The 19,609-nt window shown below is 40.2% G+C and overlaps 1 protein-coding gene across 1 annotated transcript in view; it reads right to left on the reverse strand.

The window, feature by feature from the left end:
• Window positions 1-10,380: 10,380 nt before the first annotated feature.
• Window positions 10,381-19,609, reverse strand: part of LOC117375028 (neurexophilin-1) — a 49,678-nt gene continuing 40,449 nt past the window's right edge. Inside the window, exon 2 of the mRNA XM_033971274.2 lies at window positions 10,381-11,154. Coding sequence (XP_033827165.1) covers window positions 10,381-11,154 — 774 coding nt within the window. The remainder of the gene's footprint in view (window positions 11,155-19,609) is intronic.

Genomic DNA, 19,609 nt, shown 5'->3' on the forward strand with positions numbered 1-19,609 from the left:
TATTCAGAGGTCAGTCCAGAGTTTTGACACATTTCTGTATTGAAAACTGAAATTTGCAAAAACAGATCAGGAAAAATCAAAAACAAAATACAGTTTTACATTCAAAATCAATCGGATGTCCCCCAAAAGCGAGTTTCACCATCAGAACTCACACTCAAAAGCTTCAGTTTTAGTTCTGATTGACATTGGGGATCACGTTTAGGAACAGGAAACATCTGGAACTGAAAGAGCTGTGCTTTTGTGTCTAAACCCTGTCGAAATATTTGAACATAATTGAAATAAATGCAAATATTACCCATTTGCACACAGGATTTGACTGTATTTTATCCATAGACTGTATATATAAATGGACATAGCTAACGTGCTAACCTCCACGTTCCAAACAGAAAGTGGGCATGTTTCTGGCTTCATCGACTCTGGCTGCAATTCACTTTCTATTGAAAAACTGTGTCCCCTCTCTGTAACTGCTGCTGTCAGACTCGTCATTTTGGTCTGAAAATGTTCGTATTAACCCGTTCTACATGATCCTGGGGTTTATATCTCGCTATTTTGTCCGATATGAACATTAACAACAGACAAATCAGATGTCTTGAAAAAAGTTGAGATGTCAGAATATCAAATACATAAAAAATGGTTTTATAAAATGGAATGTGTCCTGGAAAATCAAGGCATTATACCAACACCACCCTGGAAAATCAGCCTGCGTTCTGTTCTGTTCGTTTATATTCACACAGGTGCTCACAAATCGTACATCTTTGCTGTTGTCGTTCTGTTTGAATTCCTAAAAATATACTCACCGGTCGTGTTTGTGAATGAGAGCGGTGTTATGTGCTCTGAGAGAAGAGTCTGAGAACTGTGTGAATTTAAGACAAATGTGACAAATGATGTGACCTATGACCTTTGCCCCTGTTCCGAGACATGTGTGAGCCAAATGATCAAACTAAAGTTTCAAAAAAATTGCTAAAACGATGCTAATAACAGTTAGTATGCTAACAATACTAACTTCCTGGTTTGCGGAGGTTAAAAACGCTTTATAATTAGATGCAGACAGCACGTTGAGCTCTCATTTTGACACTTAGAGCTGTTTTTTACTATATATCTGCACTGGGAAAGAACAAAAATAATCTGGTAAAAGTCATCTGGTTAAGAAATGTAGGGTGATAGGAAACAGATCTGGAGGAGAGAAGGAGCAGTGGCATCGTTAAACTGAAGCTTACAGATTATAGTTATTTTAGCATAGAGCGCTGTGTAATAAAGAACTAGAGCCACACTTAGGTTCAGTGTTGGGGTGAAAAAAACAGTGAGACGTGAAGACCAGCTGCAGAAACACAGCATCAGTAATGAACAAGAACGTAAAACATAACTATATAAACAAGAAAGAGTGTTTAAATCAGTTGTATTGTGCTTGTGTCTGCTTTAAAGTTATAATATACGACACCTGTGCATCATTATGTTATGAGTTGCACATTTTAAGTCGCAATATTCATCTAAAACGAGCTGACGTCACCAAAAACGTCATCGTAACAAAGCGCTGTGGAGCTATTTTTATTATTTTACTACTTTTTTTTTAAAATCCCTTTGTCTGTTAGGCATGATTTTGTATATTTATTACTACTATTATTATCATTAATATTACATTGTATTATTACTATATGTGTATTTTTTATCCTTATTGTGTATTTATTTTATTTTTTTCTTCTTTGTATTTTCCCATCAAAAATGGATATTGGGAAAAACAGGTGGGATGTGTGGGGTTTAAAAAGAGGTACAATTTTTATCACACTGTAAGTTGTGTAACTGCAGATGACACCGACACCTGATTAAAACATTTGATCACAAAAAAAAGCGGTGTGGAGCTGTCGGCGCCCCCTATGGATAGCTGCACATCACACTAATGAGGAGAGGAGTTTTTTCATTGCAAAGCTACGAGTATCACCGATTCTGAAAATAAAAGAAGAAGAAGAGAATGAAGTGCATACATCACAGTGGAGGTAAAAACAGCGGTAGATCGACAAAATGGCGTCTTGAAAATAGTGGATTAAATATTACTCAAACATGAATCTCTCCAAATACAACTTCAGAGGCTCAATGAGAAGAAACGACTAGAACAAGTCCATTTTGCTTCTTGTCTATAGGTGACATTTTGAGGGTTTTCGACCATTCAAAAGATATATTTTGTTTTAAATTGTTAATTGCTATGGCAACGGCATCAGTTTCATCACTCTTCGTTTGTTTGTTCAGTCCTGGAAACATTATATGATTTTCAGCATTTAAATTTAACAGTAGTTTTATTTACACCTTTTTCTTTCACTAACTGCCTCGTTGTGTCTTGAGTTTCTCGACAAAACTGTTTCCGCTGTGAGGTCATGGGATATAAATTTGTATACGCTGGTTTATCACTGCTCAAGAATGGATATTATAACTTTTGTTGATAATTACGTAAAATTTTTAAGCATAAATTAATACAATTTGGTCAACTTCCAATTCAAAAACCTTTTACTATATCCTGAATATTATAAAGTCTGTATTAATCTGAAGCTTATCCTCACCAAATTTCCCAACTATTTGAAATCTGGAATGAAAAATTGTTAGCGAACGCACATCTAATTCAAACTATCATTCCTGTTTGGCTTTTCCTGCTCAGTTAACACCTTCGTTCTGTATAACTCTATATATCTGCTTTATATGAGCTCTCACACTCCAACAATCAAACAGACTGACTTGAATTAGCCCTGTACTTGGCGTTAGCGCTCCTCCTCTTTGTGTGTTTCCAATTAGCTGTCTCATGTGTGCTTTGACATCACAAGTGCGTTACTAGTGCTTTGACACAGGAACATCGCAGTCCTGTTACCTGGGTGCGATGTCTTTCTGTTTGAACAGTAGATGAAGTCGGCGACTGAGTGACGGTCAGCCTCTTAAGGATGCTCCCCCCGTAAGAGTAGGATCCTTGACTCTAATAGTCTCAGAATAAGACACGCCGACGCAGCCAGAGCACATGAGAAAGGGATGCTTTATTCTGTGCCATAGACTGTATAAAGAAGTGGACTGAGTGAGTGTGACGTCACCCACAGCGTCCGGCTCCAAATGAAGCTCATCGAGGCTAGAGCAGTTATAGAGGACGAATTTGGAGCAGAGTTTCATATTTGGAATTCCGACCATGAGTATCATAGCAACCAAAGAGCCAATCAGGAGCGAGGCTGTTGAAGGTAGTGCCCCTTCCCGCCCTGGTACTGCTAAAAACCCCAGGATCATGTAGAGCGGGCAATACGAACAATTTAAGACCAAAATGAAGAGTCTGACAGCAGCAGTTACAGAGAGAGGGCAAACAGTTTTTTAAAAGAAAGTGAATTGGAGCCAGAGTCATTGGAGCCGGAAGCGCACACATGATCATTTCCTGTTTGGAATGCAGCGGCTAGCAGGTTAGCTATGTCCATTTATATATACAGTCTACGTTCTATTATATATACATGCAACATTTCAAGGAGTTTTTCCCATTTAAAAGATATAAGTTAATTGTTAATCACTATGACAACGGTCCAGAGTTGTCATCATTCTGAAATACAGATTTGTTATATAGGTGTGCCCTGTTCTTTGTTACAGACAAATGGTTTGCACTGGACGAGCTAACACGTACACGGCCTGTTAAATCCATATTCAGATGATACATGGGGCAGCTGAAGTTGCTCCAGCTGTGAACTTTCTCATTAAGGGGAGTCATTTACATTTTGACTATGGAGTATACATGTTTTTGGCAATTTTCACTGTTCATGGTGCATTTTATTATGAAAACTCTAAGCAAAAACTAACCTTAATAATCCTCAGTGGTGGAGAAGTACCGTATTTTCCAGAGTATGAGTCGCACCAGCCAAAAAATGTATAATAATGAAGAAAAAAAACATATATTTGACATATAAATCGCATCTGAGTATAAGTCGTACCCCCGGTCAAACTATGAAATAAAGTGCAACTTATAGTGTGGAAAATACGGTACTCCATTTTGTTAAGTAAAAGTACAGATACACAGGTAAAAAGTTACTCAAGTGAAGTATTATGTGAAAAAATCTACTTAATTAAAGTATTCAAGCACCTGTTTAAAAATGTGCTTGTGTTGTTCATTTGTTAAAGTGTAAATGTAGTGATATTGATTCCAAATGATTCATATTTTAGTCACAATAACAAATCAAATCGGTTTCTTCATTTTTCTTTTGTGTATTTATTTTTGTTTTTCTCAAAGTTGAAGCTTGAACTCCAAAACTTTAGTCATGAACCTGGTAAAAATAACCCCTCAAATCATAAGAAAAGTACTTTTTACTTGTCAGTCCTGTTTAAAAATGTAGAGGAGTAAAAAGTACAAATACTGCTCTCAAATGTAGTGAAGTAAAAGTTAAAAGTACCACTACTACTTCACTACTTTTACTTCGTTAGCTTCTACCACTGATTATCCTCCATGTATTGTGTTTATATAGCCCTTATATTATTTTCATAAAGCTGCACTATGTAACCTTTCTCATGGCTGGTCCATCTCCACAGGAAAGTTTGTCTTTACTTGGAATTTCCCACAGTATAGCATTAAACTGATCTATCCCCATGGCAACAACCACAAAAGTTACATAGTGCACCTTTGAATGAAGTAACACAAATTCAGCAATAAAAATGTGTAAACTAACCTAAAAGACGACCTCGTTATCAGGATTATTAAAGTATTTCAATGTAATATTTGACACAGTTCCACAAAATTCTCGCACGTTTGTCACTCGCGGCGTGGCTCCGGTCTCCAGGAGCGACCCCCCTCTTTAACAGCAAATTAGAACCGCAGCTTTGATGTGCAGATGTACAGGTGTTTGCTGCTATCTTTAGCCTAGCGACGGCGCATTCCTCCACCTCTCGGCGCTCTTCCGTCAGCCCGTTCCCGTCTGCCGTGGCCTCTCTCTTTCAAGCATCACTCTGAGATTATACCGTGGGAATGGGATTTTTTTTTTTACATCATATTTTACATTTTGTTCATCGTAAACCACAATACTGATCTAAAACAGCTGAAACGGCTTAGTATTAAAAATGGGACTGTTGACGTTCTGTTCTGTTACGCCTCTTCATGCATTTCCACTAACGTGTACTTGTTTTTATATTTTTATTTTCGTGGCTACATGGCATTTTAGAACCTAACAGCAAGAGCATTAATTATTTTTGTGGGTGGGGATAGGGGGTAGGTGCAACCAGGAATTTTTTGAGCACTCAAGCCTCAAGGATGACGTAAGGTTGCGCAAACATGCATAAATTTGTCAGAATACAACTGTGATTAGGTTTAGATAAGGTAAGATAAGACTAAAAGCTCATAAAAACAGATTTAGCATAATGTTTATCTGTTTGAATTAGATTTTTAACCCTTTAAAGCACTTTAAGACCGCTTAAATAAATGCAATGTTATTAAGAGATATTATTGAAATACAGAATTGCTTTTTTTTACTATTATTTTAGGTGATATTATTGAAAAATGTAAAAAAAAAAAAGTATCAATGGAATAGACCTTTACCCATGGATGAGATCATTTTTGAATAAATTTTGAAAACAACATCGCTTTGACCCTTCTCATCAGTTTTTCATTGTGTTTAAATGTGTCACTCTATGGGTCCTCTTTAAATGGGTCCTCTTTAAATGTGTCACTCTATGGGTCCTCTTTAAATGTGTGACTCTATGGGTCCTCTTTAAATGTGCCACTCTATGGGTCCTCTTTAAATGGGTCCTCTTTAAATGTGTCACTCTATGGGTCCTCTTTAAATGTGTGACTCTATGGGTCCTCTTTAAATGTGCCACTCTATGGGTCCTCTTTAAATGTGTCATTCTATGGGGCCTCTTTAAATGTGTCACTCTATGGGTCCTCTTTAAATATGTCACTCTATGGGTCCTCTTTACATGTGTCACTCTTTGGGTCCTCTTTAAATGTGTCACTCTATGGGTCCTCTTTAAATGTGTCACTCTATGGGTCCTCTTTAAATGTGTCACTCTATGGGTGCTCTTTAAATGTGTCACTCTATGGGTCTTCTTTAAATGTGTCACTCTATGGGTCCTCTTTAAATGTGTCACTCTATGGGTCCTCTTTAAATGTGTCACTCTTTGGGTCCTCTTTAAAAGTGTGCACTCTATGGGTCCTCTTTAAATGTGTCACTCTATGGGTCCTCTTTAAATGTGTCACTCTATGGGTCCTCTTTAAATGTGTCACTCTATGGGTCCTCTTTAAATGTGTCACTCTATGGGTCCTCTTTAAATGTGTCACTCTATGGGTCCTCTTTAAATGTGTCGCTCTTTGGGTCCTCTTTAAATGTGTCACTCTTTGGGTCCTCTTTAAATGTGTCACTCTATGGGTCCTCTTTAAATGTGTCACTCTATGGGTCCTCTTTAAATGTGTGACGCTATGGGTCCTCTTTAAATGTGTCACTCTATGGGTCCTCTTTAAATGTGTCACTCTATGGGTCCTCTTTAAATGTGTCGATCTTTGGGTCCTCTTTAAATGTGTCACTCTTTGGGTCCTCTTTAAATGTGTCACTCTATGGGTCCTCTTTAAATGTGTCACTCTATGGGCCCTCTTTATTTGAGGGAGTTACTGTGGCCCTAAACTCCACCCTAAGTCTTGATCTCAGCTGACCAGACTATGGAGCAGTGCCCTCTCAGTCTTTAGCGCAGTTTAAGATGAGACTGAAACTCCACCTCTTCTCCCTGGCATTTAATACAAGCTACACAGGATATCTTGATGTTTTCTTGTTCTTTTCCTGTGTATCGTGTTATCCATATATTTGTTTTCTGTTGACTTTAATGTGAAGCACTGAAGTTGTTTTAAATGTACCATAAAAGTAAACTTAAATACATTTTTGTTTTGTATCATTTCACACATTACTACACTATAACGTTGCCTGCCCTCTTTCTTTAATCCGTCCCCCTCCATCCTCTGCCACTGTGTTGCTGTGTCTCTCACCCATTATGACGCTCTTTGCACCTGTCCCGTGACTCTTTAGTGCTAATGAGCCAGGACACAGTGGCGCAGCTCACAAAATGTCAGGCGGCTAACTCACGGCTAACGAATTGTCCCCACACTTACACTGTTTGTACGCGCCTTGTCTTATCTTAATGAGAGCAGTTAGCTTCTCTATGCCGCTATGCTATCTCTACGAATGCCCTTATCCCATAATCCACAGTGGTTCCATTTTTAGGAATCCATTCTGCCCTCTAGTCGAAAGCTTAATTACTTCAAAAGGAGATTAAATTGTATGTAATTACTATGATAATATTTTCATTTATTCAAGATAAGAGGATGGCTTTTACTGAGCGCGTTCAGTCAGGAGAGAACACGCTCCCAGTATAGGCGAATTTATCAAGGCGTGAAATCAAAAATTTCAACTGCAACAAAATGTAATCTTTTTCATCCTTGGCCCTAACTCTCTGTCAGTCCATTGCCTGTTTATATAAACTGTCATAGAGATGTACTGCGATAAACGATAATATTGAAACTACTCAATATAAAACAGCTGCAGTACATCCAGAACACTGTTGCTTGGGTCCTGACTAGAACCAGGAAGTACTTCACACATGTGTCCTGTGCTCAGGTCTCTGGCTCCTGTGGCTCAGAGAATAGACTTTAAAGCAGCTCTGCTTGAGACAAGTCTCTCCATGGACCAGCACCAAAGAACATCTCCCACATGTTAGAGCCACATGAACCATCTCACACTCTGAGGACTAAACCAGGACTAAACCAGGACTGAACCAGGACTGAACCAGGACTGAACCAGGACTAAACCAGGACTAAACCAGGACTGAACCAGGACTAAACATGTGGAATCAGCGTTTCAGTTTTGTGCAGCTAAAACCTGGAACAGTCTTCCTGAAGATGTGAGACAGGCCTCTACATTGATAATGTTTAAATCCAGGCTCAAACGGTTCTGTTTATCTGTGCATATGACTGAAAGGGTTTTATTCTGCCTCTTCTCTTTTAATGTTAAATTTGTGATGATTATTCATGTTTTCATTTGTTGTATTGTGATTTCAATGTCTTTTTTATTCTGTAAAGCACTTTGAATAACTTAGTGTACAGATTGTGCTGTACAAATAAACGTGCCTTGCCTATACCACTGACACAGTAACAATACATGAAGTTAATCCATGCTCCTTCTGCTCCTGTCCAGCGAACCACAGCTCACCTTAACTACACCTCAAACTATCCAGAAACCCTATTTATACAATCCTATCCTGGCCTGTCTCTGCTCTCTCGGTCCCTCCCTCCGACCTTGTGTCTCTTGTATCTTATAGCACCATCTGCAGAGAGAGGGGGGGGTCCTGAATGGGCTGGGCTAACCGCCTGAGAGACAGCCCCCATCCTGAGTCTCTCTCAGCCTCCACATCTATTCACATCATCACTGATCTTCTTCATCTTTATCGTATACCATTGTTGTGGTCCTTGCTAGTAAATGCAAGATAATCCCAGTGAATTAAAGGCCTGAGCTGCAACGTAAATAACAGAATTAACTATGACTGGTCAATAATTAGCCATAAAAGTCATGTATTTAACGTCTTACAGCCCAAATGTTATTGTATTAAAACAAAAGAACCCTAAATCTCCCCACTTTTACTCAGAAAATGTTCACATGGTTAATACTGAAACCCAAAATACACTGAATAAGTCGATATAGTAGTTATCAGGACAGGCCTAGTAAATCGCATCATGAAATTGTGCTGGTCTTTTGCTGCTGGTCTTTCAATAAGTTTTCTAGATACAGACGCGGGAGTGAACAGGGACAAAGCGGTCTCCAAGCTCTGGGGTCTTAGGGGCCCAGAAATGGACTCTCTTCCTATGAATTCATATTAGAGGGGGGCCCATGTGAGGATTCTTGTCCCAGGCCCCCAAATTTCTGTCGACGGGCCTGGGTACAGGAGCAGTAGCTAAATCTGGTACAAATCATCTTTTCTTTTGTAAGATTAATGACTTTGTACATGGTCCCTGACAAATAAAGAAGAAAGAAAGAATACAATGGAGCTGAAATGAATAAAACTTGAACCTTCTTGTAACTGCTTCAATTCTACATTCATAAAATATTTGTGGTCTGCAAATCAAAAGCAGTCTTACAACTCCCCAAAATGGAAACGTTTACTTAAAATAAATGTGTCAAACTAACTATTTTAACGCCTGGCAAATTCAGACTGATCTCTCTCTGTGCCTTTTATACAGATTGATATGAGTCTGGTCTCCACGTTTTCCATTAGGTCTCAAGCCCGGTTAAACGTGATCATCCAATCAGAAACAAGCTCATTGGTCACCCGTGGTTAACAAATAAAATCATTGGTGCTTTGCTCGTTGAATCTACAGAAATGCGCCATGTTTTTCAGCCCTGTGATCGATTTTTTCCTTTATTTTTTCTGATACAGACGGACCATGCCCTTCTCTGATTGGCTAATCCACCTGTCAATCATGAAAACAAGGAGTTCACCAGTGACCAGACTCACATTTTTGTAAAGTATTTAAGAAATGTGTGTTCTGGATCCCAGGCAAACTTTTTCTTTTAAACTTTTCCTCATATTTTAACAGAAGAAAACGTAAAAACCTGGAATTCTATAGAAAAACTTCCAGGTTTTATTAGGTCAAAGAAGTAGCGTTAGTACTTACAGTAGCTCCCTCCCTTCCTTCTCCCTCCATAATCGCCCCATACTCCCAGATTGAAAAACAGTTTACCAACCGTTTGCCCCAGTCCACTTATACATTTGTAGGAGAAAATACCTACACTTTACCTCCCGTGCCATAATAACACATCTGCTGTTCTCTACTCCATCAGGGTCATAACACTACGCCTCAGAGGACAGTATCCTTTCCACATTCAAAATCCATTTTCGTTTTCTACCGCTGTTAGCTTCGGTTGTAATTGGCCCTATTGGTATGATATAATTATAATAACTTTTGATGTTGTTCTGTCAAATGCTTCCAGGATAATTTCGTCCCATATAGGTATTTTATACGAGCAGACGTATAATTTCAAGTTATAGCGCGTGGAGGAGAGCTTGAAATGGCTGCCTTGCTACTTGGCTATCGAGCTGTTTTGTAAAGGGAGATTAAAAGAACATTCGGCCGTTCGCAAATGACTTGAATTCATGGAGCTGGCGAGGGTTTGTCATTTGGAAACTGGATTGAGGTAAGAACGTGTTTGATTTTGCTCCCAAGTCCAGTTAATGAATGCTGTAGTGAGCATTGCGATTCCTCATTATCTGCATACCGGATGTGCTGTTTTGCATATATGTGTTATTTTTTACAGTCAGGCTACAAAGAAGGCTGTAGACTCCTCGGTGACTCCTCTCTTCTTCCCTCCCTCCCACCTCTCCTCCTCTCCTTTCTCTGCAAGTTTAATGTTAGCCCGACGGCAGGTAGGGCATTTCGTTATGGTAGTTATAATCAGGACAGACTTTTTGAACCAGGCGGTAGTCCGTGCTGTAGAATGAAATATAGATACAGATGACTTTGAAAGGCTTGGAGCAGATCCAGGAGACATGGCTCTGGATCTGCTCTTGGAAACAGGTCTTGGAGGGGTCGTAGTTGCACAGCGAGGTGCGTTTGCTGCGGTCTACCTTCTCATAGTCCACGCGGCAGTTGAAGATTTTGGAGTCCTTGGGGTAGACGACGCTCTGACGCTCCAAATCGAACTCCACTGCCTTAACGGGCGGCACCAAGCTCACCGAAATGTTACCCTGCCCCGTGGAGTTGTGCCGAAAGTAGACGCTAAAAGTGCCGTTGCCGTGGTCCACAATTTTCCCGGTGATGAGAAGATTCAGCCGAACGGTCTTGATGTTGGAGTAGAAGTCTCCCCATCCGAACATTTTCTTAAATTTGCCAGTTTTGACGATAGGCCTGCGTTTGACCCTTGAACTTGAGGCGTCCGGCTTTAGGAGATCGCTACCAAGCATCTCCCAGAATTCCTGTTTGGAAAATTCCTGCTTGGCGAAGGGCACGGGGGAGCGGTACGGTAGCTCTAGAGATGTGGTGTTCGCCGCTCGACTTTTGCTGTGTAGCATCCAGCGACTGAGCGGCGAAAGCGGCGTCTGACCGGTCAACAGCCCAACGGTTTTCGCCGAATCGTCCGATGAAGTCTTGGAGCTGGTCGTGTCTTCTTCTTGACCCAAGGCTACCTGCAGAGGGGAGGGGGGTAGTTTTACAAAAGGGAGGAGGGAATAGAGAGAAAGAAGTAGACGTAAGTATTAGTGAGGTAGAAAAAAAAAAAAGAACTGGTCAGAAAACAAATTAAAGATTTAATCAATACTTAATTTTGTGTTCATACCTCTAGTGGTAGCGACTGTGACATTCTATCAATGTTGTATATATATAAAAATAAATGGGAGAAATTCGCCAGCTACTCCCATTATTGCATTCTTAGTTTACTCCAGCTCTGAGAGGGAAAATAATACTCTTTTGTGTGTCTAGTTTTCACACGGCCGTGGTAATTCCCAAAGCTCGGCAGTAATGGGCTTGCATGCCTGCTTCAAGCCACCGGGAGAAACGAAGGGATCAAAGAACACATCCAAACATGGTCCACACCAAAACTGAATTCATATAAAAGTGTGCCGGTCCCCTGGTTCTCTGCGTCTCATCGATTTCTGTGAAGGTGGACAATTTTCTTAGATGGCAGCAATCCCATAAAACAATAAAGCCCTGTCGTTAAGAAATGCTTTTGAAAGGTTTTGCAGACGAGAGGCGGCGATCGACCTACTGGAGGTAAGTGGCTTCTCTTTACATGAGAAAAATGACGACAATGGTATCGCGGGACAAACTGTAGTAGTAGTTGTTGTTGTGTTGGTAGTGCAGGTAATTGTGTTAAACTTCAGATTATGGAGATATGATACACAGGCAGACTTCAGCACAGACCGTGTAAAGAAGTGGACTAAGTGAGTGTGAGTGGGTTAATATGAACATTTTAAGACCAAAATGACGAGTCTGACAGTAGCAGTTACAGAGAGAGGGGTGACAATTTTTAAGTGTAAAGTGAATTGGAGTCATAGTCGATGGAGCAGGAAGTGCGCCCATGATCACTTCCTATTTGGAACGCGGCGGCTAGCAGGTTAGCTATGTCCATTTATATATACACACTCTATGCTTCAGTCTCTAATTTGAAACCTTTAGATTAACGCTTTCTCTCAGCTCTTCGTTTCATAACAGGTGATGAATTTAAACCCATCACTGTTCACGCTATGAAAAAGTAGGTTGATACTATCTGCTGCCTGTCAGAAGAGAACAACACTGTATAAAATGTACTTATAAGGGACCACGACGACAGACTGACTCAATATCTCACTTGTTGAATATTGATACAGGAACTTTTAATACAAGATCTAATGACTGTATAAGTGTAAGGACTGGCCACTCCATAAGTGAAATGGGAAAAAAAATCGATTTTGACTGTTTAGTTTCAAGAAAATGGAATACATTTCAAGGACATGTAAAACTGGGTAGACTGGTGCCACGAATGCACTTTAATAATGTGGAGATGAACGTTTATAATCACACATAATCTCCTGTTTTTAATGTTTTAAATGGATTTATGCACTTCTGAAATCTCATGTTTTGTTTGTGATGTTTCAGTCCTGTGATTCAATTTATTTATTTATCTTCAGGACAAAACTTTTAGTCACTTTTTTGTTAAAAAATATGCAAACGTTAACAATTTGACCAGTAAAAACATCCAGCCATTTATCTGTATTATTCGTTATGAAAATCTTTGTTCCATAAATCAGTTTCAGTTTAACTTTTTAAAATGACTGTTACACAAAGGTGTGTTGAGGGTGGAGTCTGGAGGGGCTTGGTTTCAGACAGCAGGGGGAGCTCTCACGAGGAAGTTCAGAGGAAGTGAGTGGGGCAGAGTGTGAGGCCTCACAGTTTTTCACTGTGTTTTGTGGATTTATTTTTGATTTTGGATTATCATCTGAACCTGTGGATCTGACAGTGGAAAATGTGGAGCACCAAACACACACCAGCTGCATCTGTGAGTCTGGACATTCATTTCATTCATCTTTGTACTTGCTAAAACTAGCTTGAAAGAGGGACTTGGAGGGAGGGGGGTACTTCTTTCCCTGGAAAGACTTGCCTGGAGGATCAAAGTATTGTGAGATGTGGTGAAGTAGGAGGCATGAGGAGAGTAAGTAATGTCCAATGAGGCCTAAGTGTTTTAATTAGAAAATGACGAGTTTGTGTGCACACATCTGCACAGAGATAAGACTGTGCTGTGCTCAGCGGGTTCTGTGTGAGGAGAGGATGGGAGGAGACATAATAGTTTAAGCCTGATGCCTTGTAGCAGCAGCTTCTGTCCTGAAACATACAGCTGAGGCACATCCTTTGTATCTGACAGTGAAAAGCCGACACACTCGTCAGTTGTAAACTTGAGCTCGGTTTAAGTGTGAACAATAAGTGATGCAAATGTGAACGGCGACTGCGTTTGAGCTTTGTGTGTTCTTTACCCACAGAGATTTGACTGCATGCATTATGCATGTTTCCCAGTCTGTGCTCTGATCCAGCTACTGTCTCCACTGCCAGGGCTTCCTTACACCGGCTTAGTCAGGATTATTAAGTCTGACTCATTTTTATTCCATTTTCTGCAGCTTTTTGAAGCTCTTTCACATTTGTTCTTTTGCACTCGTCAGTCAGTGATATTGATTTTGTGTCTCTCTAAAACGTGTATTTCCTTTCATAACAACGAGGATCACATTTCAGCTGCCTTGCGAGGATTCCCGCTGATGTGGTTGTGGTCTGGTGCTCCCACTGGGCTGTTCAGAGCTGCTCCTGTTACCTGGAGCGTGTGTGTGCGTTACACTCCTCTGCCTCTAGGGGGCTCTGCTATAGTCTTCCCTCACACCACACTGCTCCTGTTCTGTCAGGAGAATCCCTCACTCATTAATAATACACGCACATTTAGAGCACCTGAAGATGTATTGATTTTGATATTTTTGTCTGTGTTTTGTGTGGGTCAGTGGAGCTTATGCAGCGCGCACACACACACTCACACACACTAACACATGTCCCCACGGTGAGCCTATTATAACTGTTTAGTTTCTGCTCCTGTTGTGGACCGCGGCTCTGGCTGTGGGGACAGTGCTCTGCTTGTCACGGCACTTAACGTCTCTCGTATCGTTGTGTAATCTTTGTATGATGGAATCTCACTGATGATGTCATGGTGTGTTCAGTTCAACTCAACGGCAGCTGCTATCGTCAAAATCAGACCTCAGACAATTACAAACCAATAATAAATTTAATTAGAGCTCTTTTCCCTCCGGTCCTGATAAAGGGACATTAAAATAGACCGTAACCTACAGTACTATTATTATTACACTAAACTAGCTAATTTACCAGCTGATTTAAATGATGCAACACAGATCAAATTGGCTATTTTTAAAACCAGACCTATTCTGCAACTTCTCAGAGCTTTTCACCATGTTCTAGTTGTTTCTTTTCATTCTCCTCTGAAGTTGTATCTGGAGTGATTCATGTTTGAGTAATCTCTATTTTCAAGACGCCATTTTGCCGATAAACCCCCGTTTTCACCTCTGCTAGTACTTCTCAGTTCAATTTTATTATCTTAATTGATGATACGTGTAGGATTCGGCAGCGTCGCGTAGTCATTTAGGTACAAATGTGCAGCTATCCATAGGAGAGACCAACAGCGGCGCTTTGTTGTGGTGCCGTTTACAGTGAAGTAAGCTCCCATTGGGCACTAGTTTCCTTTATTAAGTTGTTTTTAAAGAATACTGTGATATAACATGTCCAAATTATAACAATGATCCACTGATGTCAGAGATTATAACTATAGAGCGACACGGGCACAATCGGGCTGTTTAATTACATTACAAATTAGAAGATCGTTATAAGAAAAGCAAGCCAGCTATTTTAAGTTTAGCTCAACACTTCCCTAAAACTACAATTGCAAGATTCATCACATTTAAATCAAAATCACAACAGTTAAAGACTGCAACTTACCCTGTCTTATAGAGTAAAACACCTGCAAACCCTGTAGTCTGGATGTGATGCTCAGTGGTTCATGTTTCCCATGATGAATGCTTTCAGACATGTTAAAAAAAACAGATTGTGAACCAAAACTTTTCTTTAAATCAGCCGTATTGTGCTTGTGTCGCTCTATAGTTATAATCTATGACACCTGTGGATCATTATGTTATAATTTGCACATTTTAAATCACAATATTCATCTAAAATGACTTAATAAAAGAAACACGTCTGCTGATTTCCACGTTTGAAAACTACGCTGCCCAATGGGAGCCGATGGCACCTTAAATGTCATCACAATGAAAAGCCGTGTAGCTGTCGGTGCCCCCTATGGATAGCTGCACATCACACTAGCGACTAGTAGCAGTTTTTGTTCTTTCATATGTACCGAAATGTCTACAGGTATCACTGATTAAGAAAATACACCTGGAGGGGCGGGTGGTGCACCTGCTCGGCCAGCTGCCTCCTCAGGGTCAGGCAACAGCTGAGCTTAACCACTGGTCTTTAACGATCACAACACCTGATTTTTCTTTATTTTATTTACTTATTTATTCATTCATTCATTCATGTATTTATTTATTTTTTTATTCATTATTATTATTTTATTTTCTCATTTATATTCCCTATACCCTCCTTTCTCACTTACGAATTACTAGTACTAGCACTCTCCTCTACCGTCTCCACCTTACCCTCCTCCAAAATCACAGAAATGTCACACTCACACACAACACGGAGTTGTCATATACAATTGTAAATAGCTGTTACATCTATAAACCACGTTACGTCTTGTTCTGTCTTGATGTCTTGTATGTCCTACCACTACTTGTCACTATTGCACGGTCACTATGTTTGTAGGTAAGCATTAAATAAATAAAAAAAATAAAGAGAACAAAGTGCGTACGTCACATGAATCACTCCAAATACAACTTCAGAGGTTCAATGAGTAGAAGATACAACTATACCGTGTTTAAAAGCTGTGAAAAGTCTATTTTACAGTCCCGCTCCCAAACATAAATCCCACATCTACTGTCAGAAAACCCACAGTTTGAAATGTATCTACTGCCATTCAGCCCTAGTGCAGCTGAACCCGGACATGCTTCTCCCTCCCGTAGCATTTGTCATGTGTCTGTGAGGGGCAGTTTTAGTGAGAGATGGAGTGAGCGCTGTTCTATTGTTGAACATAAGATTTAAGCGTCTGGCACCACTGGAGGTGTCAGATTCACTGCACTGCATCATCCATACAGACAAATGTTCAAATGAGTTTCATATGGCTCCCAAAATAGACGAAAGAATACGGCTGGAGAGCTGTAATGACTCTGAGCCGGCGGAGGCATGCTGCGCCACATACAAGACCGTTCGGATCGTATCTGCTAGCTAACGCGATTAAAAATAGCCCCTAGCATCTGCTTTACATCAGATTTGCATTATTCCAACCACTGATAGTAAATTGTGCATATTATTACCAGGGTCACTCAATACACCGGAAATCATAATATTTTTCCTAATTATATCGTCGGCTTCTCCAACGCCCAAATTTGCAGACGACTTCAAGTTTTTTGCGTTTAACTGGGAGGTTATATGAGCTGTGGAGAATTAACTACCACAGCTTTGACTTTTGCAATGTAAGCGTTGTGCTAATGGGCTGCAGTAACCCCCATAAACTCATAGAGATGGTTTACGAGGCTAAAACTTAATGCAATGCCGAGTTTTGCAAAAATCTTTTCTAGTTGTCGGGTAGATTAATATTTGATATGAAGTAGGGCTGTCAGAAAACTCCCAGATACCCAGATAATAACTGACTTAAACTAGAGTCAAAAACTCGTACACATGACGAGTATCGAAACTGAACTAACTGAACAAACTGAACAATCTAGTGGTATCAGTAGGGATCATAGACTGTATATATAATAGCTAACCTGCTAGCCACGCGTTCTAAATAAGAAGTGATCACGGGCGCGCTTCCGGCTCCATTGAATCTGGCTCCAATTCACTTTGCATTAGAAAACTATCGCTCCTCTCTCTGTAACTGCTGCTGTCAGACTCGTCGTTTTGGTCTTTAAATGTTCGTATTAACCCGCTCTACATGATCCTGGTGTTTTTATTTCACTTTTGTGTCTGTAACTTAAGATATGAATATTAATAACAGACAAATCAGGCGCAGTGGGAATTCCAAATATGGAAATCTGCTCCAAATTGGCCCCTATAACCGCTCTAGCCTCGATGAGCTTCATTTGTCTGGAGCTGATCGCTGTGGGTGATGTCACACTCACTTAGTCCACTTCTTTTTACAGTCTATAGTAGGGATAAACTGATCCAGCTTTTTAACTTTCGATATCAATTTCAATACTTTAGCCTTAAGTCTGTGCCGATGCCGATAACAACCGGTACCAGGGCAACGACTGAAAACAGCATTTATTTCCTTTTAAATAAAAATAAAATAAGACAAAACTGATCCAAATGTGTTATGTCGCTGTTTTATCTCTCGAGTAACGACAAAACAGCTTTGTATAAATAAAAAGTTCAAACATTACGACACCTTCTGAGCCAACTACGACCTGTCAATAGTCTTATTACGTGAATTTATATGCCAAACTAGAATATCGACTGAACTGATATCTAAAAATGATCCAGCTCATTTTTCAGTATTGATGCCAATGTCAGACGCCAGAATCAGATTAATCCTAAGTATCAGACTATCAAATCTTTTCTTACTATTAAAAGCAAGATTTTTTTGTATATTGACAAACTAATATGACGTCAGGCCTGTCATGATAACACATTTTGAAGAACTTGACGATAAATGATAATACTGAAACTACAAAACTCCACTGACACAAAAACTCTATTCTAAATGTACAAAATTATGAACAAAAGCATGAAATACAATAATAAACAGCTAAACTAATCAAATTCTAACTCGTTTGCATCCACAGTGAGTCATAGAAGTGATTTATTCAACCCTCCACAGCTCAAATCTAATTGTAGAAAAAGAGGAAAAACAAAAAAAGTCCTCATGATAAATGCTGACCCCAAAAGTCCTGTTCCAGCTAACATGCACTGAAACACAAGTCGATATAGTGATTATTGTGACGGGCCTATAAGAAGAGACAAATGAAATAACACTATGAACAAAAGTCTGCAGAGCTTCACTGTCTTTGTTTTGGTTTTTTTTCTGCTCATTCACAAAGTCTGTCATTTTACTATGAATTTGAAAAGGCACATTTAAGATAATCCAGTGTGTCCACATCAGTCTGGTTTTGTTTCACTGTAAAATCTGCACATAATTAGTGTTAATATCTGTTTGTGCTGTAGGAAACGTCATGTGTTGTATTTTACTGCCAGTGTTAATGATGAAGTGTTAGACTGTTAATGAGACTGTAATGAAATGTGTATTTTTAGCGTGTGTGCACCTGCCACCTGCCCAAGGACGGCACCTGTCCAAAGACGGCACCTGTCCAAGGACGGCAACTGCCCAAAGACGGCACCTGCCCAAGGACAACATCTGCCCTCGGACTACATCTGCCCAGGAACCGGACCTGCCCAGTGACGGCACCTGCCCTAGGACTGCAGATGGACAGCAGCCGTAGCAAATCTGGTACAAATCATCTTTTCTTTTGTAAGAGTAATGAATTTGTAGATGGCCCCTGTCAAAGAATGAAGGAAGGAAAGAAAGAAGGACAGATAAACTTCCTTCAAAAATAAAAGCCTGATAACTCATTGTTTCTCAGTGCTACAGAGTCTAGTGTTCATTTGATATTGTGAGGATATCGCGAGGATTCTGAAGCCATCTGAAGGTTTCTCTGGTATCGTGAGGTCGGGGATAGTCTCTGAAGGTTTCTTTGGTATCGTGAGGTCGGGGATAGTCTCTGAAGGGTTCTTTGGTATCGTGAGGTCGGGGATAGTCTCTGAAGGTTTCTCTGGTATCGTGAGGTCGGGGATAGTCTCTGAAGGTTTCTCTGGTATCGTGAGGTCGGGATAGTCTCTGAAGGTTTCTTTGGTATCGTGAGGTCGGGGATAGTCTCTGAAGGGTTCTTTGGTATCGTGAGGTCGGGGATAGTCTCTGAAGGTTTCTCTGGTATCGTGAGGTCGGGGATAGTCTCTGAAGGTTTCTCTGGTATCGTGAGGTCGGGGATAGTCTCTGAAGGTTTCTCTGGTATCGTGAGGTCGGAGATAGTCTCTGAAGGGTTCTCTGGTATCGTGAGATCGGAGATAGTCTCTGAATCAGTTTCCATCCCATCTTCTGCTGCATGGGGCTGAGTCACTGTGCCCCGCTGGGCTCTGCTGGGCTCTGCTGTTAATCTCCACTATTACAAAGGATATAAATCTCAAGTCTTCCTTTCATATTCTGCCTTCACACTCACTGCAATAACTCTCCTGACAGATGCCGACTCTATCACACCACTTTAAGAATTATGCAAGCGTCACATCATGTACTGTGATGTAAATCTACCTTTTAATGGGATTATTAATGGGATTATAAATGCTTCAAAAGGCAGGGACGGTCCCATATGGAATTTTTGGAAGCTGATACCAAAATTTGTCTCACAGTTGTGACGGATAACTGATATGTGCGGACAGGGGAGGAGACAGGGGGGACAA

The sequence above is a fragment of the Periophthalmus magnuspinnatus genome, chromosome 8 (assembly GCF_009829125.3).
Source record: "Periophthalmus magnuspinnatus isolate fPerMag1 chromosome 8, fPerMag1.2.pri, whole genome shotgun sequence".
NCBI lineage: Eukaryota > Metazoa > Chordata > Actinopteri > Gobiiformes > Gobiidae > Periophthalmus > Periophthalmus magnuspinnatus.